Source organism: Rhyacophila brunnea, unplaced genomic scaffold (assembly GCF_057557595.1).
Source record: "Rhyacophila brunnea isolate RB1 unplaced genomic scaffold, BYU_Rbru_1.0 scaffold_8, whole genome shotgun sequence".
NCBI lineage: Eukaryota > Metazoa > Arthropoda > Insecta > Trichoptera > Rhyacophilidae > Rhyacophila > Rhyacophila brunnea.
The window spans coordinates 12,026,363-12,050,680 of record NW_028233350.1 but is presented as its reverse complement, the minus strand read 5'-3'; the positions used below and the strand labels follow the sequence as shown (position 1 = coordinate 12,050,680).

Here is a 24,318-nt window from a genome sequence, read left to right as displayed (position 1 = left end):
TTTACTGTAAACACTAGCTTTCACTGCTCCAATTTGTTGGAATTCTTCTGGAGGTTGGATTAAATTTTCAGTGCTCGAAGTGGAAGTTGCTATGTCAATAGATTCTTCAGAATTTTTTCGACATTTTAAATACTCCACTTCCTCCTAATAAAAAAAAATACTTTTTTTCAGAATTAGATCAACATACTGTGACGTTGCAGACGTCACCAATGGCCTAATTAGTAATTTTAATTAGAGCAGAGGTTTTTCTCTCGCTAGCAACACAAAGATGCTGCGGTTGGTACTTCGAGAAAGCGTTCGGGTTTGATAAGTGGTGGGGGGATTGAATGTGTTCTGATCGATATCCGCTCTGATTCTTCCTTCTTTGGGCCGCCAAATATCCTAGCCTGAGGGCCCGTTTCAGGATGTGGGGACCATGGTGTAGGTACACCGAGTGCAATAGACAAAAGAACGATAAACGAGAAATTAGGCTGTGAAGAAGACGTTGGCTGAAGACTGTTGGCGGTCAACGGCTGGTCGGCCCCAAATGGACACATTGACGCCAGTAGATGTGTTCATAGCAAAAGTTGGGAAATGCCAAACTGCCAGCAAGTCCCATCTGTGGCCTCCCCGCGGCGACCTCCGGGCAATGCAGCGTACGCTGTAGCTAACAGCAGGGGGCAAAGGGCGAGTGACCGGCGCCATAAAACTGGCCTTCTGGCTAAGGGAAGGAAATCCCCGACAGAAAAACCTGGTCGAGCCGACCCTCAGGGCCCTCGTGGCTCAAGCCTCGGGAGCGCTGGGCTAATCACCTTGCCTCCTTAAACGAAACAGATTAACACAACACCTACACAGCAGCCTCGGACGACAACCGGCTCTGTAAAACGACGACCTTACATGGAAATGGACAATGAAACAGGTAGAGTAATCCTCTCTAACAACTCGAGTATGCGCATTGGGACATATAATGTTCGCACCCTGCATACCCCCGGAAAGGACCTGCACACCACACGCATCATGCACACCTACGGTGTGGACATCCTAGGGCTGAGTGAAGTGCGTTGGAAAGGAGCCGGGAGAAAGTTGATTGAGGGTTAGTCTATTGTCTACTCAGCAATATCATCGCCAGGGAGTGGCAGTATTGATGTCAAAGAGAGCGGCCCGTTGCTTCGTGAAATGGGAACCAACCTCGGAGAGACTGATACGTGCCTCCTTCAAGACGCCAGATAGCTCCTTGACCGTCTTTCAGTGCTACGCCCCCACTGAGGATGCCGACGCGCAGATAAAGGATGCCTTCTACGATTCTCTCCACGCGGCAGTCTCCGCCATCCCCCGAAGAGACCGCGTGATTGTAATGGGGGATTATAATGCGAGAGTAGGAGCAGACCCGGTGCTTGGCCCTACGATGATGGGACGACACGGCCTCGGTGACCCCAATGATAATGGTGAGAGGCTCGTAGAGTTTGCCACTCTGAACGAGCTCGCCATCGGAGGCACTGTTTTTCCCCACAAAAATATTCACAAATATACGTGGCCGTCTCCTGATGGACGCACTAGGACGCAGATTGACCACTTCTTGTACAGCTTGATGCACCGAAAGGAACTTCTCGACGTGCGTACTTACAGAGGCGCCGATATCCATAGCGATCATGAGTTACTCATTGGAAACATCCGAGTAAAACTCAGTCGCCAGGCGAGGCCTCCAAAGCGCGAACAAATTGACATTGAGAAGCTCCGACGCCGCAGAATTCGGATCGACTTCGAAACTGCTGTACGAGATAGTGTAGATCGTATCTACGAGCGGCACACATCTGAATCCGACCTCATTGAGGCGGACTGGAGCCTCATAAAGAGTGCGATTGTGTCGTCGGCCCGTACCGTCCTTGGTACCAGAAGGAGTGAGCAGCCAAAGTGGATGTCTGACGAAACGTGGGCTGAAATTGGAAAACGAGCCAGGCTGAAAGCCCTGAGAGACGAGGAGACAGACCCCGACCGAACCGAGGACCGCCGGACTGACTACCAAACCCAAGACAGGGTAGTCAAACGATCCGTGCGGTTGGACAAGCGCAATTTTATGAACCGGCAAATTGAAGGCAGAGGAGGCAGCAAGCAGAAATGACACCAGGAAACTCTTCCAAATCACCCGTGAAGTCTGCGGCAGGCGACCACCGACTCCCGGAGCCATTCGTGGTCCCAGTGGAGCAATAGAGTCAATGTCACGCAGAATGTGTCAAGAAGATTTGGAAGAATCATTTCTGCGGAGTGCTGAACCGCCCACCCCCTTTGGATCCCATTGACATATCTGCGGAAGCTTTGCTTTTGGACATTCCCCGAGCGACCGACATTTCCGATTGCCCGCCCACGCACACCGAGATAAAATCGGCTGTGAAAAGGCTCAAGAACGGAAAGGCACCGGGGGGAGACGGGATTCATCCTGAATTCCTCAAGTACAGCCTGAGCGCAATCCTGCACCCTATGTTTCATTTGATGACAAAGGTGTGGGAAGAAGAGCGCTGTCCAAGGGACTGGGTGAACGGTGAAATCATCACACTTCACAAAAAAGGTGACCCTCTAAGCTGCGACAATTACCGAGGCATTACGCTACTCAGTGTTCCGGGAAAGATTTTGGCAAACATCCTCTTGATGAGAATAAGGGACCCAATAATGCACGTCCTCAGGAAAAACCAAGCCGGGTTTCTACCTGGTCAAGCGTGTGCAGACCAAATCCACAACCTTCGATGTCTTCTCCAGCAGAGCCATGAGCTGAACAGTCCGATGGCCTGCTGCTTTGTGGATTATGAGAAGGCTTTCGCCAGTCCGCACCGCCCCTCCCTCTGGACGATACTGGGAGCATACGGGATCCCTCCCAAGATCATTGCCATAATCAAAAGCCTGCACGAGAATAGCGAATGCTGTGTCAGAATTGGAGACACTGTCACGGAATGGTTCGGGGTCACGACCGGAGTCAGACAGGGTTGTGTCCTTGCACCGTTTCTCTTCATCATTCTCTTTGACTTCATACTACGGAAGTCAATACCACCCGACCGAGGCATACCTGTTACCCCCACGGTGAAGCTATGCGACCTAGAATACGCCGATGACGCTGTCCTATTCGACAACCCAATCGAGGGCATTCAAGAGACAATCTACAGGTTGCATAACAACTCCTCTCGCGTTGGTTTGAAAATCAACGCGAAGAAAACCAATGTCTTGTGTAATAGCACCTGTCCTGATCCAGATTTCCCTCTGATTAGCGACGGACAAAACATCGAGAGCGTCAACAGCTTCAAGTACCTGGGGGTACACATCACGGGAGATGGCATTCTGCAGAAAGAGCTCGCTATCCGAATGGGAATGGCTGGAGCAACATTCAACTCGATGCGGAATGTCTGGGACTCACGATTGTACTCGGTCAAAACCAAATGCCGCCTATTCGACGCTTGCATTCTGACGGTGCTGCTTTACGGTAGCGAATCATGGCACCTTACGAAGGCTCAGAGCAACCGTATACTGAGCTTCGAAAACAGATGTTTGCGACGAATACTGGGTGTGCGGTGGTATGACTTTAGGAGCAACGAGGAGATAAGAGAACGCACCAAGCAGCCTCTCATCACGCTGAAAGTGAAGAGGCGACGTTGGACCTGGCTCGGCCACGTGCTGCGGATGCCAGAAGAGAACTTTAACCTGGCTTGCCTGTTCTTCAAGCCGACCGGATTCCGGCGTCCTGGAAGGCCGCTAAATACAATCCACAGAGTGTATACGGTGGAGCTACGGGATGCTGGTTTGACCTGGAATGAAGCAAGAAGACTGGCGAGCGACAGGGATTCTTGGAGGCGCCGCGTGGTGTCCATATGCTCCAGTTAAGGGGCGGATAAGGCAAAAGAAGAAGAAGAAGAAGGATTAATTGCTAAGGATTTATTGTATAAATATTATAGAGTGCAGACGATATTGAGTCATTTGTCTAACGTAATTATTCGTTTATACATTATAATACCATTATATATGTACGGTGGAAAATTCTTGTAAAAATATTTGTTGTTACGTTATGGTACCATTGACTATTAATTATAATTTATATTAAATGCAGTGAGGTTAAATTATCACAGTGTTTCATTTAATTTAATTGTACCCTATATTATGTTCTTTTACGTTCTTTTTCTTTCAGAGAAAAGACGTTGGCTTCCATTTCGAGTTTAGTTTTTCAATACTCGCAATTAACTGCTGCAACGGTATGACAAACACATCCATCGGATACCAATTGGTTCCGATGGTCCTTTCCGTAACAGATTGGAATTCATTGGAATTCAGAGATAGTGCCGAAACCCAGTACCCTGAGCTAGCTGTGCCTGTTATCCACATAGGTTTGGATAACAGTGTTAATGGATCGTAGGTTGTATATGGCCTAGAGTTTTACTTAACAATACATAACAAAAATGTTATTATATTATTTAAAAATTTTCTTACAATAGGATGTTGTTGACAATCTTCGTGACTTTGTTGGGCATCGTTAGGATTTGGCTCAGTATTTTTCGGTAAGAATGGTGCAAAATGAGATGATGACCACTGTACATCGTTAAAAAGACCTTGGTAGAGAATCTAGAAAAATTAATAATACTTTTTGAAATCGAATTTAAATTCTAATATGTAGTTATTGATGATTTATTTTTCGTGTTTCTATCTTATATGTCGTACGGATTGAATATTCACTAATGTGGAGAAAATTTCTGGATTTCTCGAGAAATGAGAATATCTAAACTTCATAAAAAAATCACTACACTACTAATAAAAATAAGATTTTAACACTCCCATTACTGTAGTGTCACATTAGGTTACCCAGATTAATAAACTGAAAATATTTCAGTTAATATGCACTTCGTCATCTTTATATTTCAGCTATTCCTAGAATCATCAATATTACATCTAATTAAAATTGTATCATTTACAAATTAAATATCATTGTCCAGTAAATATATAATTGATAGATATCTATCAGATTTTATTTATATGTCATAAATTATAAATACACATTGAAAAGAGAGCGTCGCGTTCCATTACGAACAGAAGAAATAGATCTAAAAGTATATGCGACAAAGAGGGACATATTCGATTGTGAGAAATTCATATGATAGTAAGGGGTGAGAATAGATAAAGATAGTATTATAACTTGTAGGCTGTAAGAATGTGTAGAAATATTCATATGATTCTAATTAGGTTTTGACGCCTTTTTGACCACTTTATAGATAAAACAAATAGCAAATAATGATGATGAAACCTCACTAGACTTATTTATGTTGCCAAAATGGGCATTTCCTTTTTACCTACTGTAATATTATTGTTAATCTCGTATGGTAACCCAAGGTGACATCACCAAAACGTATGGAATTTATTAGCATCTTAAAGTGAAAGTTAAAGAATGTGTTGTTTAAAATATTGATAAAGCAAATGTATAATGACCTTTCCTTCTTGCATTAAACAAACTCGATCATCAGATCTAAGTAAATGCAATTGGTGAGTGACCAATACTACTGCCAAGTCTTTGAGTAAGCCTCGAAAGCATTGATCGAACAGTTGTTCTGCCACAAGTGCATCAACAGACGATAAAGGATCATCCAGCAGATAAACATGTGCTTTTCTGTAAACACATCTCGCTAGACAGACTCTGGATCGCTGGCCACCTGATAAGGAAACTCCTGAAATATATATTTAACGAATAGGTTGCAGATATTGTAATTGTGCAATAATGAAAGTGGAAAAACGATGCTGGATCTGGCTTGGCCACATGCAACAGATGCCTCAATTGAGTCTCAACATGGCTTGCCTTTTCTGTAAGCCAATGTTACACCCCCGAATGGTCTTCATTTGGGGATGTCTCTTCTGGGGGTTTAAAGAGGTCTGAACCATTTTCAAACTGACACATAGTAATGGTTGATTGCAAGAAAACAAAAATAATAATAAAAATATATATGGCAACGCTGTATCTCCGGATGCCGTTAAAATAAAAAAATGCAACACTGCATTTTATACTCCACTGACAGCGGAACGATTTTCGCGTGCAGTAGAATCTTCCTGAAGCGGTTTGCTAGTGAATTGGTAAACAGTGCGATTATCACCCTCCGCAAAATCGGTTAAAATTATAAAAATGTAGTAGGGTAATATAGTTTATTTAAATAAATCCCGCCGTTTTCGACCATCATTTCCGTGTTTAATTTGTTCTCTCCTAAGTCCCAAACGACAGACGATGACCAGCATACTGAGCGAAGAAGGAAAATGCATCTCCTCGCTCGCCCCATTTTGACAGCAGGTGACACAAACCGGATTCTGGCATCCTGGAAGGTCGCTAAATACCATTTACAGGGTGTATACGGCAGAGTTACGGAATACAGGCATAATCTGGGAAGACACAATAATATCCCATGTGGTGTCCATATGCTTCAACTAAAGAACCAAAATGGACTGAGTAAGTAACATGAACGAGCTGTCAAAACGTTTGCTTCTGAAGTTATGGGATTGGAATCCCACGACTGGCGAATGATGTTGTTGTTTCAATATGTTCGATAGATTGCCCGAATGAGTGACAATCATTTCTTGTAAAAAAATAGAAACTTCTTCGGTAAATAGCCGTGGCCAAGATTCACATTGGATTGTAGAGACAATGATGAGAGTTTCATGAATCCGTGAATATTACAACAGCTAGAAAATCAACGGAATGAATCGTCTCCTTATCTGGAAAGAATGTTTGATGTAAATACAGTCGAACTTGGTTATTACGAGGAAGATGAGACCGACCGAATTTGCTCGTTATAAGCGTTACTTGTTATATCAGAAAATAGGTATTTTTAAATGAGCGGTCACATAACAAAAAAGTCGCAATTCAAACAAAAATACACAATTAGAATTTTTCCCCGAAACAAGCATGGCATTCATAAACTACAAAAGAAGTTGTTTATTGTAATGAACGCTAGAAGGTACCTTCGGACTTCACAAACCTTGGATTTTTTACATGCAATTTCAACCACATGCGTGGATACTTTTTCAATATTGTCGGAGAAAACACCAATTAGGTAGGTACTTAGACACTTAACTAGTGTCATAAACGTAATCCGATCCCGGCGGCATTCTGTCCGGTCGGATTTTATTGCTAAGGGTCGAATTTTTTTTAAATGATCAACACTAACAGTTTTAAGAAAATTTTTGACGATATTTTAGCTCGGTATATCCGATAAGTAGCTCATTATAAAAGTGAATAAATAAATGTACGGAGAAAATCATAAACTAAAATATCAACAATGTTTTCTCATTATATCCGAGATCTCGCTATGTCCTTGATCGTAGTAACCGAGTTCGACTGTAAATTCACTTACCTCTTTCACCAACAATGGTCCTGTCTCCGTTAGTCCAAGACTCGAAATCCTTCTCTAGCTGGCAGCATTTAATGATTTCCTTGTACCTCACGAGGTCCATTTCTTGTCCCATAATAATATTTTGCCGGATTGATGCCTCAAATACCCATGGTACTTGGCTACTATACGATACGAGCCCACTGGATGTTATTATGGAGTTAGGATCTATTCTGATTTCCCCTAAAATGGCTTGTAGGATGGTACTCTTTCCTGACCCGACTAGGCCTATTATGGCTAACAATTCGCCGGGGCCAACCTAAAATAGTTTTAATAACACAATATAATAAGATTGGTATATATTCTTGAAATTACTTTCTATGTTCATTGGTATAATTGATATTTTACAGAATTGATTGAGTCGCTTAGTCGCGGAGGTTTTTTTGAGTTTCGAGTGAATCATGCAAAACTGTTTTGTGCGTTTACGATTATGTTGATGCTAGTAGTGGTGACGTTTGTATTGCAATTTCAATGTATGCTTTAAATCATGGTTTGAATCGTGTCGTCTGATTGATCAGCTATTTAGAGTGAATTTAGTAACCTATTATTTATCCAAGAGCGGATTTGACAACTCAAGTCAATATTTATTTTGATTTTTTGATGAAACAGGGTGGAATTTAAAACAGTAATACCCCGAAGTTACGCGATAGGTGGGTCCGACAAAAATCGCTGAAGTGTAATTCGCGTAAGACGGGGTACACCTTTGCATACAGTGGCGCACCCAGGGGGGGCAAGGGGCCCTGGCACCCCCCAAAAATGAAAATTATCTGAATGATTTTAAACATTGAAATTGAAAGCCAATAAACTATACCTTTGGGCTTAGACAAATAAAAACACGGCAAAAAAATGATTTGTAATTCTCCAGCACCCTTTTTAGAAAAAAATCTTAGATTTTAATTTGTAACACAAAAATTTCGAAACATTAATGTCAGGTTTTTTTAGAAACACAATCCCTAATAAAACTGTCAAAAAATTCTCGGTGTCTACCCGAATTTCGGAGTGGTGTAGGTCATGGCTGGGGAGGGCTGACAGAGCTCTAGCCTGGGGGCCCAGGATGTGGGGGGCCCGGCGTGTCGGGTCGACCAGAAAAGTGAGATAAACACACATCATAAATTAGCTTTAATAGTAAAAAAAGGCGCAATTATACTTCATGGCCATTAACATTTTCAATTATATAATTGTGCAATATATTTTTTGATTATTATGTGTCGATACTTGATAGCTCCATTATTAAAGTAGATGTATTAAAAATCGCCAATAATTCGCTGTATAAGTACCCTTAATTTGAACTGAAAAGAACGTTAATGTAGTGTTTCACACTGCCTTTAATCTTAGCGGTAGGTAGAGGGGCCGCCAAATATCCTAGCCTGAGGGCCCGTTTCAGGATGTGGGGACCATGGTGTAGGTACACCGAGTGCAATAGACAAAAGAACGATAAACGAGAAATTAGGCTGTGAAGAAGACGTTGGCTGAAGACTGTTGGCGGTCAACGGCTGGTCGGCCCCAAGTGGACACATTGACGCCAGTAGATGTGTTCATAGCAAAAGTTGGAAAATGCCAAACTGCCAGCAAGTCTCATCTGCTGGCCTCCCCGCGGCGACCTCCGGGCAATGCAGCGTACGCTGTAGCTAACAGCAGGGGGCGAAGGGCGAGTGACCGGCGCCATAAAACTGGCCTTCTGGCTAAGGGAAGGAAATCCCCGACAGAAAAACCTGGTCGAGCCGACCTTCAGGGCCCTTGTGGCTCAGGCCTCGGGAGCGCTGGGCTAATCACCTTGCCTCCTTAAACGAAACAGATTAACAAAACACCTACACAGCAGCCTCGGACGACAACCGGCTCTGTAAAACGACGACCTTGCATGGAAATGGAAATGAAACAGGTAGAGTAATCCTCTCTAACAACTCGAGTATGCGCATTGGGACAATGTTCGCACCCTGCGTACCCCCGGAAAGGACCTGCACGCCACACGCATCATGCACACCTACGGTGTGGACATCCTAGGGCTGAGCGAAGTGCGCTGGAAAGGAGCCGGGAGAAAGTTGATTGAGGGTTACTCTATTGTCTACTCAGGTCAGGAGCAATATCATCGCCAGGGAGTGGCAGTATTGATGTCAAAGAGAGCGGCCCGTTGCCTCGTGAAATGGGAACCAATCTCGGAGAGACTGATACGTGCCTCCTTCAAGACGCCCGGTAGCTCCTTGACTGTCTTTCAGTGCTACGCCCCCACTGAGGATGCTGACGCGCAGACAAAGGATGCTTTTTACGATTCTCTCCACGCGGCAGTCTCCGCCATCCCCTGAAGAGACCGCGTGATTGTAATGGGGGATTATAATGCGAGAGTAGTAGCAGACCTGGTGCTTGGCCCCACGGTGATGGGACGACACGGCCTCGGTGACCCCAACGATAATGGTGAGCGGCTCGTAGAATTCGCCACTCTGAACGAGCTTGCAATCGGAGGCACTGTTTTTCCCCACAAAGACATTCACAAATATACGTGGACATCTCCTGATGGACGCACGAGGACGCAGATTGACCACTTCTTGTACAGCTTGAAGCACCGAAAGGAACTTCTCGACGTGCGTACTTACAGAGGCGAATACGCCGATGTTGCTGTCCTATTCGACAACTCAATCGAGGGCATTCAAGAGACAATCGACAGGTTGCATAACAACTCCTCTCGCATTGGTTGTTGGTCGTCTTGTGCAATAGTACCTGTCCTGATCCAGATTTCCCTCTGATTAGCGATGGACAAAACATCGAGAGCATCGACAGCTTCAAGTACCTGGGGGTACACATCATGGGAGATGGCATTTTGCAGAAAGAGCTCGCTATCCGAATGGGAATGGCTGGAGCAACATTTAACTCGATGCGAAATGTCTGGGACTCACGATTGTATTCAGTCAAAACCAAATGCCGCCTATTCGACGCTTGTATTCTGACGGTGCTGCTTTACAGTAGCGAATCATGGCACCTTACGAAGGCTCAGAGCAACCGTATACTGAGCTTCGAAAACAGATGTTTGCGATGAATACTGGGTGTGCGGTGGTATGACTTTAGGAGCAACAAGGAGATAAGAGAACGTACCAAGCAGCCTCTCATCACGCTGAAAGTGAAGAGGCGACGTTGGACCTGGCTCGGCCACGTGCTGCGGATGCCAGAAGAGAACTTTTACCTGGCTTGCCTGTTCTTCAAGCCGACCGGATTCCGGCGTCCTGGAAGGCTGCTAAATACAATCTACAGAGTGTATACGGCGGAGCTACGGGATGCTGGTTTGACCTGGAACGAAGCAAGAAGACTGGCGAGCGACAGGGATTCTTGGAGGCGCCGCGTGGTGTCCATATGCTCCAGTTAAGGGGTGGATATGGGCAAATAAGAAGAAAAAAGAACAAGAAAAAGATCCTATGGGACTAATTTACATTCTCCTCCTTGGGCCTCCCCCAATATTAAATCCTGGGTGCGCCACTGATTGGTGCAAGTAAATCTATCCACGTATACAGACTCTATTACTACTGTTCGACAAGAAGATCTAGGCAATAACCGGAAGTCGCTGGAGTCGAAGTGCAATTAATTTAATAGGAGGAGCTTGTTAGTTCACAGTTTTAACACGTGGACAACTCGTCGATAACCGGAAGTCGTTGCAGTCGAAGTACGGTTGAAAGTAGTAGAGGCTTTTTAGTTCACAGTTTTAACACGTTGACAAGAAGATCTTGTTCGACAATAGGTATATGTAATAGGAAAATAACAAACCTCTAATGATACATTTTCCAGTGCCATTTTGTAATTGGAATCTGAAGAATCAAATTTTTTCCAAAATGCAGTGACATTTTTCATGACTAGGCCCATTTTCGATCCAATATTACCACTTATTACTTCCGCAGAACGCTCCTCAAAGCTAGCTCCAGTAGCTAAAGAGTTTCCAATTGTAAATCCTTGATTATGTAAACCGTTAAGCTGCTCATTTCTTAAAAGAGGGCTGCTGTCCGATGACGGATCGGTTAATCGATATCTGTTAACTTCTGGGAGTAAAAGAAATTCTTGAATTCTGTGTAATGACACTTGAGCTTCCACTATAAACATTACAGCCATTGGAAAAAATTCAACCAAATCTGCCTTCAGCAGATCGTACAGAGATAAAAGCATAAAGACTTTTGAAGCAGTGATTTGGTTTCCAAATAGTAAATAGGCAAGAATGCTTATAAAGATTGATATCTTTGTGTTAAGCCTCACACAACATTGAATTACAGACTTGATCCATGATATTTTCCGAATTACGTACATCTCTTTTCTGAAATATAAGAAATATTTATTTTGATTATAAACACCTTGCCATTATATCTTGGCTACAGATGATCTGGGGAACTACAGACCCCTTCCTGCACTTTCGGGTATAAATCTATGCCCCCGACCCCCGCTTTAGTCCATAAAACTGCATACAGCGCTATACAATCGTAGCCAAGATATTATGATGGTTCTAGTATAGTAGAGATTAGACCCGTGGTCGTCATTCAGGGTAAATATGGTAAAGAGCTAAAATTTGGTAGAAATGTAGCCCTCAACCTCTCATAAATAATTAAGGAATGGTAATATATATTTATAAAATGGATACAATAATTAATTCCTACTTGCTGGGATTTTTTTTTGATAATAAAGAGATTGGGGGCTATATTCCTGCCAAATTTTAGCTCCTTACCTCACATGTCAACCACGCCCATACATTTGTGTCAAACATGATTAGCTTAACAGTAAAAAATGTGAGTTACCATGTTTGGTCCTAAGCCGCTCCTCAAGGTGGAGGTTGTATTAACTGATTTATTTACATTCGTTCAACTCATTGGGTCCTTGCACTGGATCAAATATACATTGTAAAAACAACATGCATTTTTTTACCCAGGCGCAGGTTTGAACCCGTGAATCCATGGCTACAATGACAGAAGCTATACGCATTAGGCCAACGTGGGTGGAATGTAAATTATTAGTATAATTTTAACTAAAAAATCTTCAGAAAATAGTAATTAGCATTGATTAAAATAAATACTGAACTTTCATAGACTATTGTAAATAAATTATTGAAGTATTTTGGTTTACCCACTTACATTCTAACCATTTTAACAATGTCTGCAAAACAATATTCCCACGTGTACATTTTTATGAGCTGTATACCCCGGACTATTTCTCCCATTAGTCTGATACGGTGATCAGTTTCCGATGCTGCTTGCTTGCGGAGTTTGCCTGCCCAATTTCCTAATCCGACTAGAAATAAATTTAACCAATTAAACAATTTGAAATACATTTTTACAATGTAATAAATTAATGATAAAAAATTCAAGCCTACATAATATCATTTGTTTTATTAATTTCACTTGATAAAAGATGAATCGTATATTATTTGGTAAACACGAAGGGCCTAATGCATAGTCACCCTTAGGTGCCAAAAACGATGACTAGAAAGTGAAAGAAATGACATTTTTATTATATTAATTTTACTATAATATCGACACCTCCTACGTAGAGTATTGTAACTTCAAAATCGCAACTTTACAGGAGAGCGGTTTAAAGATACAAAAGCTTGGTGTAAGTCGACCTTTTGAATGTTTTGCACCAAATTTGGGATGTCAATTGTAAATTATAAATAGATTTGTTTTGCATTAAAGGATATCTAATATTTTCTGTGGTTAATCAGAAAATTCAGTTACAACATTATAGTGCGGAAAAGAATTTGTTCGAAATATTGTATAAACCACATACAATAGTTTACGGCGGAACCTCTTACATGCATTTAGTTGTATGTGATACTTATCATAATTTACGTCGTCATGGTTTTGATGAAATATATTGTATGTGTTAGATACAATCCTTCACCTAGGATTTTTTGCGTATTTAAAATCATAATTCGGTAATAACACTAATTAAAAGTTATGGTATGGGTCGTCAGATAGGTAGGTTGGAAAAAATACTCTATATAAAATTGCTTTTATTGTCATTTAATAAAACATTAAATAAATTTTAGACTTTCATGACATGATAAAAATTAAACATACAGAAAAAAACAGAGAAGAAATAATTTCAATCAAAAATCCAATTCAAGAAAGTATGTAAATATTGAAATAAAATTAAAAGCAAAAAAGAAAAATTACAATCACTTTAAGCCAACGTTTTTGGTTAAATAATATATCAAATATCAAAGGAAAATCAGACAAGAGAATAACAATGGGTGATTAAGTGGAAGGGTGCACTTCAGGTTAAAATATAAGTGAAACTGAAAAAGAAATCATTCTGCAACTATATTTTTAGTTTGGAATTAATTTTCAATTATATGATGCGAAAAAAGAAGCATGGACAATTTAAAACATACAACCGAAAAGAGATTTTTTACACTGACATATTGATTATTAAGCTGATTCCTCAGAAACTGCTGGTGGAATTTCAGTGGTATGTATTAACAGGTATAAAATTACTGAAAAACTCAAGATAACACTCAGGAATGATTCCATTGTTGCACATATGCAGTAAATCATCTGTCTTAGCTTTTGGAATTGGCAATATTTGTGAATAAAGAACCTTTACCGAAAATGAAGTTTCTCGTTGCGTGTGCTATGTGTTACTTTTCACGACCATGGTCGAGTAGACAGTGCTGGACAAGTCGCACTTGTAATTAATCTTAAACGGATCATTGTGATTTATATTCATTTGTATTAGTCCACATATGATAATTTAATGGAGCTCTGAAATCAAATATGCTATGTGATTGATCTCTACCACATCGTCAGGTTTTCCTTCTTGTTTTGTCCATCCAACTAAACAGTACCATTCTGGAGGTGCAAAAATTTGTTTGTTTGTCGAACATCTTTCAATCAGGGCTTGAACGCAGTCCTCTTCATTTTGCGTACATCCCCTTTCCAAAAATGTGTGCTTTACATTAACATTGTATTTATGAACCAAATACAGTCATGTTAAAGTCATAAACAATGCGATTTCTGTTCTGGCCTATATTCTTAGAGCAAAACCTGAATTCTTTTGCTTATAGACCACAATAAGTAAGCAACTTGAGTCCTCATTTGCACCTCGTTTGCCTTCAGCTTCCTGCTATATGTATCATGTAGCTACCTTTTGTGTAAATTGAAAAACTGTGAAATTTCAAACTAATAATTTACGTTTATAATAAAATGTACTTACTCAAATTTCCGTGAAGGGCATTCAAAATTTTTTGGAAGTCAAAATTCGCAGATACAATTTTGCCGTGTAATGATTAAACATCATGTTTATCAAATAATCTTAACTGACGAGCAAGGTTCTTGCCATTAGCTTGGAGTTGCTCCGTGGATGCTACTCGGACTTGCGAGTTTTTGAAAATATGACATTGGTCACACTGGTCCTTTTTAGGGACATAGTGACACAACACAATTTAAAATTTTCATTGATTATAAATAATAATTGATACTGCCTTTCTGTTTGAGCTTTATGTGTGTATATTATGGCTTCATACCATTCATTATATAGTTTAAATAAATGGGTAAAATCCAGGTCGCCATCTAAGTAAAGTTTGCTTGATCGCTGTCAAACATAATCTGATTCGACCGGTTGGATGGACTTAACATGGTCGGAAACACTGGTATTCATATCATCAGTTAATACAACATTGCAATTTTTGTGTCGACTTCGTTGATCAGGTGTTAAAACGGCAGTTTCATTATCCACCTTGTCCAAAGCTGTGAATACGAATTGGTCACAAATAGAGAATGTAGCTAGAAACTTTTTTTGCAGACCTCATGCTCCCCAGCTCCATGTTATTTTCATTTTGATATTTCGTCAGATGATATTTAATGGTAAAACTTCGCCACGACTGAGTTTCAGTAAAAACTCTGCGTTGCTTTTCATTTATCGCTAATTTAGCAACATATTACCACTTTTATTTCGATCACCCGAAACCTTAGCCATTATAATTGAGGTTTTTTTAAAAAAAAAAAATGATTATAAAGCATTATAAATCTCATAGTTTGTGATAACAGTACCTCTTGAGGTGATTTTTCACAAAACTAGCTCTATATTTTATAATATATCCAATTACTTTTACTGTTAATCTTTTCGAGAGAATGTAGTCTGTTTGTATCAGCAACGCTGGCACTAGTCTCATCATCGTCACAAATAATGTCTAAAAGTTCCATTATCATATTTTAATCAGCACCTGAAGGCAGTGATGACTCTGTAAAAAGCAAAACAAACTAAATAAACACGAATTTATAAAAGTTATCACGCGTATAATGTTGCAACTAAAATTGTATGTCGCCGTATAATATGATAAGTACCACATACAATTTATTTTACTAAAATAAGCACGACGTAAATTATTATAAGTGATAGATACAATATTTTTTTTCAGTTTTTTCCGACGTAAAATATGGTAAATATTACATACAATAATAGTTACACGCAAAGAAATGACGTAGACAATGGTAAGTATAACTTACGATACTTTTTGTTGTCGTACGAGAAAAAGATTAAAAATATTAACTTACCTTGAATCCTAAAGTCACAGTTTCCCAGGGTAGAATTTATTTCGTCCATTGTTATTTTACTATTATTATCCGTTTCTATAATATTATACGCTGTACTATTAATTGTCCCATCTGGCCTAATCACACATTTTTGTGCACGGATAGATTTTCTATCAATTGTTGTATTCTTGACACTAAAGTCCTGTAGGGGCGGATATATTGCGCAATATTTGTTGATATTGTCTAGATCTCTTCATTATGGTATTTAATATTTACCAAACCATACAAAAATACAATATAACCGAAAGTTCACAGTGGTAGCGGTGTGTCACCTCCCGTCCGAAGTGAAGTATCGTAATTAGCAGTAACAATACACCCGCGCGGCAAGATCTCCACGCGTTTCCCGCGTATAGTATTGCTAAATACGTTACCATACTTCACGTCGGAAAAATTTCAAGAAATTTGAGATACAAAAATATGCAATGCTTGAAATTCGCACTTATAATACGAATTTTGAAATTCTGTAAATGGCATCATATGTAATACATACTATGGATACAAAAAATGAAAAAAAGTGAAAAACGTCATTTTGTTAGTTACAATATTATACGTAGGAGGTGTCGATATCTTGGTGAAAAGCATACTTCAGTGAAACGGCAAATAATTTTCAACTATAGGTGTGACGAAATTTTGGACTCGCTGCCAATCGGAGAGCGAAAGTTGAGCTGTGAACACGTCAATTTGTTTTGTGATGGCGTCGGGGGAATTAATTCTTAAATCGTGTAAAGATGACTAAAAAACGTTACCCATTTACTTGAAAAAGAAAACATGTCAATAAATATATTATTATTATTACTAATAGAGCAATAAACATAACATTAAATGGTCGCATGTTGAATTTTTATGACAAATTATGTTTTGTTCTGCATGCGTCGTTTGCACAATCTTCGCGTCGAGTAGTCACAATCGTTTTAGACCATGCCCCAGCTGAAGTATAGCCTTAAGTCTAACTTAACGTTGACATCTCTGCATTTGACCATTAGTTATTTAAATGTTTACTTAAAGTATTAAAAATACATAATTTTCAGAAACCTAAGAAACATATATATTACAAAAAATCCTAGAAAAATAGCCAGATCGAGTTAGATTGATTACTGGGTAACATGATTTATATCTACAGATTCGCCAGTATAAGTTGTCCGCTGAGTGAGGGCGCCACATGTTAACATTTGACATATCATTCAATACTTTTTATACTACGATTTATGATGTTATATCTATTGCATATTATAATTGACCTGATATCTAATAATTTTGAAAAATTAAATGCATATTATAGATTGTGTATTGGTGGGGAAACATTTTGGTAAAGACAAATTTCTAGTAAAAGTAGTATAAATTTCTTTTTCTTTCTGTTGACTATATCCAATCCTAATAAGATCATAATATGGACCTCCACAGAGTGAAGGTTTGTATTAACAGATTTTTGTTTTTACGAGAAATGGATGTTAGCCACTTGCCCAATCTAGTTGGTCCATACCTTGACTAAACACAGATTCAAAAACAATATGTGTATTTATCAGACCCAGGATTCGAATCTGGGACCCACGACATTTTAAGTTGATGTGTAAGCCGCTCAGCCATCATGGGCGTTAAATTAGTCAATTAAAAATATAATATCCTACAATAATCGTGAATTTGCTCGAAAAAATGGTTTACTTCAATAAAATCATTTGGAATACCTTGAAGTGGCATGAAGCAGATGAGGAAAGCTACTCCAATGAGCGAAGATGGTCCAATAAATTTGTACATTATATAGATAGCAGCTGCAGCCTCCACTGGGCCGCGGAAGACAGCCGACCAGAAAACGATGCACATGTCAAATCGGTTTGCATCATTCGCAATGAGATTGACAACTTTGCCGGTCAAACCCGACCCGTCTTTGGTTGGTGCTTTAAGATCTAGTTTTAATACCTTGGAAAATCAATATTAGACGATACAAATTAACTTTTATTAACCATTACCTAATTAATTTGTTTCACCTATATTTTTTTCATATGGAGCTGATAAATCTTCCAAAATGAAGTGTGAAGTTTTGAAGAGACAAAGAACTACTTTTAATTACAAAAATTAAAGTACACTCTTAATAAGTTAATTTATTTAAATAACAGGTAGTGGGGATGTGATGACGACATATTGGATATATTACAGTCTTATTGAAATGAGACATGTCACAATCAATTTATTATTTTGGCAATAAACAGATAATAATTAAAGTTTCTTTTATCAATAATTGGTATGGTGAAATATTTTAATTTTCTTGATCAATATAATATCTGCTTCAACTCCTCTAATCCATAAAGGTGTCCAATTCTATGTGCGAAAGAAAAACGCAAATACCTAACTCTAAAATCACTACTTCCAAAGAAGATTGATTTTTGGAACACTTTGTATGTGAAATTCTATGTTTCTATGTGGAATATTTACTAATTCAGAGGTATTAATTCGAGTATCCCTTTTCTCATTTATGTATACATATTATTATACTATAACATGCATTATGGCAATAGCGACCAGTGGAGGTAAGCCGTTGAGCTCCAACATAAATAGTGCACACTAAACTTCGCCAGACATACTTATTTGTTTTCGAGTACAAATTGCAGATGGTGTTGGTTATTTTTTTTTAATTCATATTACCGAACCATAAAAGATAAAAGATAATATTAGTCCAGTGACGTCCCGTGGGGGTAGGCAGATTGAGCGTCGCGTGGGGCGGCAGTTACACAAAAGGCGGCAAATCGAGGAGAATCATTGGGCATATAGAAATAACTAGGTAGGTACCTAAACTTAGTAATAACGGAAACTTTCCATTAAAAAGTTCAACTCACTGGTTGGAAACAAAATGTATTAAGTAATTACTATAAAAGTTTTAATAAGACTATAATTTTTTGTCGGGTTCTTGATGTCTAGTTTACTTCAGTTGTCCTTGGACGTCCCGTCCTTGGTGAACAGCAATGACACACGCATATTTGCGAATTATATTTGAATTATAGGTAGGTAATACTTAATTTTGTCTAAAAAGTTCGCCAAAACCCTCGTCAGTTTTGGAGGTTGTCAGGTGTATTTTTTTTTAATGTATCTGAAACCGTGGACTCACAATATTGTCTATTGAAGCAGAGATGGCATTTATATTATATTTAGTCCTATATTATATTGTGTTAATAATATATCCATACAACACATTTCTTAGATATTGGAGTCATGAAAGGATGATAAAAAAAACTTAATAAAAAAATGTGGCGGCATTTTGTCTCGGGACGTTACTGTATTAGTCTGTCTATAAAAATAAGTAGATATTTTATAGATATATGAAAAATTATTGTTTATTATCTATTATGGCTTGGTTTACACAGGCTTATGAATATAATAAGTATGACTGTTAAAGTTTAGTGTGCACTATTTATATCAGATCTCAGCAGCCTACATCTACCCTTCGCCACTGCATTATTTTTAATTCGGTGTATACCACTAATTTCAATATTTAGATTTATCTCATTTTTCTCCTGCACACAGAACTATTCATTGGCATCTATCGTTTGTGATGTTGGCTTTCCCACCTGAATGGGACGTAGGTTTGTAGCGTGTTAATTGGTTCTATTTCGCTATTACTTTCAACATGTAAGAAATAAAATATAACAGAAAGAAACAGCTATTTACCTTTCTGTAAATAAGTGAACAGCACCCGAGGCGAACTTTCATTGCGGTGTGTAAAAGATTCACCAGGTAAGGGTGAAAAATTAATATATTCATAGCCAAACAACCGACAACTCCCCCTGCATACAAATATGCCTCCTTTTTTGAAATGACCTTTTCATCTGGAGACCAGAATGATAGAAGTTGTCCTAGGCAAAGTGGTAATGCCAATCTAAAAAAAAATTGGTTTATTTTTATTATTTTAAAACTTATAACAGAACCTCGATTAACCAAATTAATTGGAGATGAAGGCACTCAAGAATGGAGGTGTTACCTTTTTCTGATGGTTATTATCGAAAATACAGCCCTACTGTAGGTATGCTACATACTGAGATCAATGTTATACCTATGTACAGGGTCAGATTTACTATGGAGCTAAAGGGGCTATAACCCAGGGCTCCTGCATCGATAGGATAGATTTGCAGAGATATTATTATAATATAATATATGTAGATAAATATAGAGCCCAAGTGAAGTTAATATAAGGCTAGTGAAAATTCCAGTTCAATTATTTTGATAATCAAAACCAGGGGTTATAAGCCTGCGGACTTTTTGGGTCTCAAGTGCAGCCTTTTGACTGAATCCAAATTTTACAGATCAATTGAGAGAATAGTACAAATCAATTGATACTACTGACTCGGCGCAGGTTTTGTACTTTTTTCGGGCTACAATATAAGATTTTGTTTACTACAAAGAGTTACTCGCCTTGGGAACTCTTACAGGCAGAACACTTGAAATAGATACCTTCAAGAACTTTAAAGAAAAATGTCGCGAAATTGGACTAAGTTTGACTAATTTAGTGAGTGTGTGTATAGACGGTGCACTTTCTATGATGGGAAAATATGAGGGATTTATTGCACAGATAAAAAAAGAATTGACAGATCCAAATGCCCTCATTTATTATCATGTCAGCAATCATCAATCATCAATCAGCAAAGTGTATATTATAATGTATGTATACATTTTAAAGGGTAAACCCGTAAATAAATAAATTAATAAATTTCATTGTTTTCCTTCATTTACAAAATAATGTACACTCATTCTTCGATTTATGCGGTCGAGAAAAAACAGAAAAAACGCATTTTCTTCATCCTTTGGAACCCATCTACCGCGTAAATTGAGGGATGACTGTACATGCATTTTTATGTATGTTTCTTAAATGCGGCCTAATTTAATTTAAGATAAATGAATGCGGCCTTCCGACAGGAAAAGATTCGTCACCTATGAGTTGGAGAATTGGACTCTCACCAAGACCAGTGACATCCACTTAATGTATTCAAGAGACAGGTGGTGCATAGGAGAATGCATATACAACCTCTTCCAAGATGAATGTATCTTCACATTCAAAACTTTGTAGACTCCGGTGGGCGAGTCATGTAACAAGAATGGATAATTTCTATCTGCCGAGGAGCATCCTAGATGGCATTCTAGACAGTCGGAGGTCGACTGATAGACCCAATCTTTGGTGGTTGGACGGTGTCAACAATAAAACTAAAGCGGCCAGTGCAGACACCTTGAGGATACTGGTTTGGGATAGGAAGAAATGGAGAAAGTTTTCGGAGGAGACTAGGACTCGCCCTATATTATTAAGCCACTGATGATGTTGTTGTTATAAATATGGATGGTATGTATGTGGTTAATTCACGATAGATATTGTGCACGTATGCTTACCGTAATCCACATTCCGTAAAGCCAAATAGAATATGACGCACCATTATCCCTGTGCCGTGAACTTTCCATATAACTTTAAAAAGTGAAGGCTTTTCTTCAGTAAGTTGTTGACTCCACAGTTCTTCATAGCGGTCGCCTATTCTGTGTGCTTTGTGATCATGCAGAGGAGCATAAATATCACCAAGTCCTAAAGGTCTACGGTAACCTTTTGTAAACACATCTCTTAACCACCTGAAATGAATTATATAAATAATTTTGAAAAACCCCAAAAACATATGTACATATAGGAAAAATTCTATATAAAATGTTTGACCGAGTGCGATTTGATTTTCACATCTTCACTGTCTGGATGAGTGCTCTTATCCATTAAGCAATCAATCCATCTATGATTCATGAAAATTATTGTTAATTACTATGCTTTCTAAGATCCAATTCCAATAGAGGAACTACCAAATTTATAATTAAAATGAAGGCAATGACATTACTGATTTATCGTAATAGCTGGTGTCAGGAATTATCCAAAGTTTAGTTATAACATCCTAATATTTGCAAATAAATTTATTCAAATATTTTTTATATCAATACATAATTATATTACACAAGATATGAGAAGAAAGATTATTTTTATTGAAAATACATCATTTTGACCACAGAAACATAAAAAGTCAAGAAAAAAAGTTCGAATGAATGGGATTCACATCTTCACTGTCTGAGTAAGAGCTTTTATCCATTTAGCTATCGGCCTGTCTATGATTCATGCTAACTATTGCCAATAGCTACGTTATCTGCAGTGTTTCAATACTTGTTGCATATAAGGTTCTCTGATTGTACCATTATAAAACATTGCTACATTATGTATCAAAATCTGTAAAACTGGTAGGTAACTGTAAAATTGTTTTCTTAATGTTGTAAGAAGCACAATTTCTGTGATCAAACCGTTTTATAATCAGATTAAAGGTTGCCTAAGGGAGTTCTGGCAATAGCAGGAAAGACGACAAGTCCTGGAGGGTTATTACCAATGACATTAATATGGACGAATCATCTGAGAAAAAAAATTTACACTCACTTTTTTGTCGGGTCTGCCGAATGGCATAATCTGTTCTAATGCCGTTTACAATAAAGGTAATATTGCTATAAATTCCCGATGCTTTTTGTCGGGTCTGCCGAATGGTTCGGTTCGAACGGGTTCGCTCAAATGAACATTGATACGAGAAACACTGTTCTAACGCAATTACAATAAAGGTCATATTGCTTTAAATTCCCGATGCGTGATATCGCATAATGGAAATTGCGTGACGTGTATCTTTACATGTGCGAATGTCGCAACGCTCGAATTTACTTGCTAGCTACTGTACTGAGTGCGTTGTCCATTAATAATGTCATTGGTTATTACAGATATAAATATATGTTTTACTGTTCGGTGTGTACCAATCAATTAAGATTGGGAGACTGCGATGGCTAGGTTATGTGCACCGTATGAATGACAATGAACTGGCAAAGAGTGTGATGTCCAGCAATACAATAGGGCGTAGAAGAGACAGGCCAAAGATTCGCTGGTTGGATGGAGCTGCCAGTGACTGCCGTATTCTGGGGGTAACGAATTGGAAAGCGGCCACACTGGATAGGGACAGGCGGATGGAGCTGTTGGAGGAGGTCAAGACCTACACCGGGTTGTCGCGCCCCTGATGATGATGATGTTTGGTGTGTACCTACATAAAATTGCTTGAAGGCTTACCAAAATGTGAATACTGAAAATATATTTGCTTTTAAGCGAGGGCTTGATTCTCTGCCATGAGGATAAAACATTGGATCCATAATGAAGTATATCTTTCACATAATATTACTTCAAGCAAGTATTGAATCGTCTGAAAAATAGAACAGTAAAACATTAAAATCAATTAATCATCACAGGAAACTCAAGACGTGTTCCGATGCTGGAGCGTAATAGGATGCAGTAAGTGTTATAAACTTTTTAAGCTCATTGACACTACAACTCATTGTGTTTATTAATCTTCTCCATTCCTATATATCTACCTCAAACTCTCTTGCAGCATTGGCTCCAAGGTTGTGCCCTTTTCTACACCATATTACTCAGTTAGGTCTAACTCCTTTTCCCTTCCAGTCTAAATGGTAAATTTTTTGATTCTAAGAAATTGTAAATTGTAAAATGTACCATTCTAGTATCATGTACCAACATCAAAGAAAAAAATTGAAATACAGGACACAGTTATTTGCTGTCACAGATTATTATAACAATAATTAACCTCCACTCGGTGGAGGCCCATATGATCCTATTAGGATCGGACATGGTCGAAAAAATGAACAGTGAACGAGTGATATCTATTTCAATATAACAACAGAATAGAATATGTGTAGGTAACGATTGTATGTAATAAATATTGTTCTCATAATATTATGTTATGGTTTTGAATATAAGGATTGTTAATAATTGGTATGTTGGCGTAATTTCATGCCAAAGTTCAAATGACTGAATCATTCTCCATTGAAATATATTATGTTGTGTGTATAATAGAGAATTACTTAGGTAGAATTCCATAAAAAAATGGTAGATACCCCATCAATCTAAGAGTAATGATCATCTTTAAATACCTTTATTTGCTTCACGGAGACAACCAATTACATAAACATGACTTTTTAAATAAATAAATACAAATTGTTATCGGTTGATAATAAATATTGTATGTTTTATCTTCAGTTTTGTTCAAGGAAACACTATCTTACTAATTTAAAATGATAAAAAAATATAAATCTACGTTGTGTGAGTAAATTTATGATGTCATTGCCAGCTACACGGCAAATTAGATTATATAATAAAGGATCATATGAGTGTTATACAATCGTAGTACCATTCATACTGATATTAAATTTTATCAATGATCCAATACAAGTAGTCAACTCAACTTAGAATCAGATTACTTTAATATTAAATCATAAATCTTTTAAAAACGTAATATTAAATTAGGAACTGATTTAAGTACCACCACGGATTTTATTAAAAACTATAT

At 38.5% G+C, this 24,318-nt stretch overlaps 1 protein-coding gene across 1 annotated transcript; it reads right to left on the bottom strand.

The window, feature by feature from the left end:
• Positions 1-4,283: 4,283 nt before the first annotated feature.
• Positions 4,284-19,678, bottom strand: LOC147063917 (ATP-binding cassette sub-family C member 4-like). Its single transcript, XM_085959112.1, has 8 exons — positions 19,586-19,678; positions 17,611-17,842; positions 12,518-12,626; positions 11,124-11,661; positions 7,341-7,635; positions 5,434-5,669; positions 4,444-4,575; positions 4,284-4,325 (listed from the first exon to the last, which is right to left on the bottom strand). Exons 1-8 carry the CDS (start codon positions 19,676-19,678, stop codon positions 4,284-4,286), a joined length of 1,677 nt encoding a protein of 558 aa, XP_085815238.1.
• Between the last annotated feature and the right edge of the window lie 4,640 nt (positions 19,679-24,318).

Coding starts and splice junctions, on each gene's coding strand:
- LOC147063917 (XM_085959112.1), bottom strand. CDS start 19,678: ATGAATATATTAATTTTTCACCCTTACCTGGTGAATCTTTTACACACC. Junction 11,662..12,517: donor GGTATACAGCTCATAAAAAT/GTACACGTGGGA, acceptor CTTATATTTCAG/AAAAGAGATGTACGTAATTC. Junction 4,576..5,433: donor GTTTAATGCAAGAAGGAAAG/GTCATTATACAT, acceptor TAATTTTTCTAG/ATTCTCTACCAAGGTCTTTT.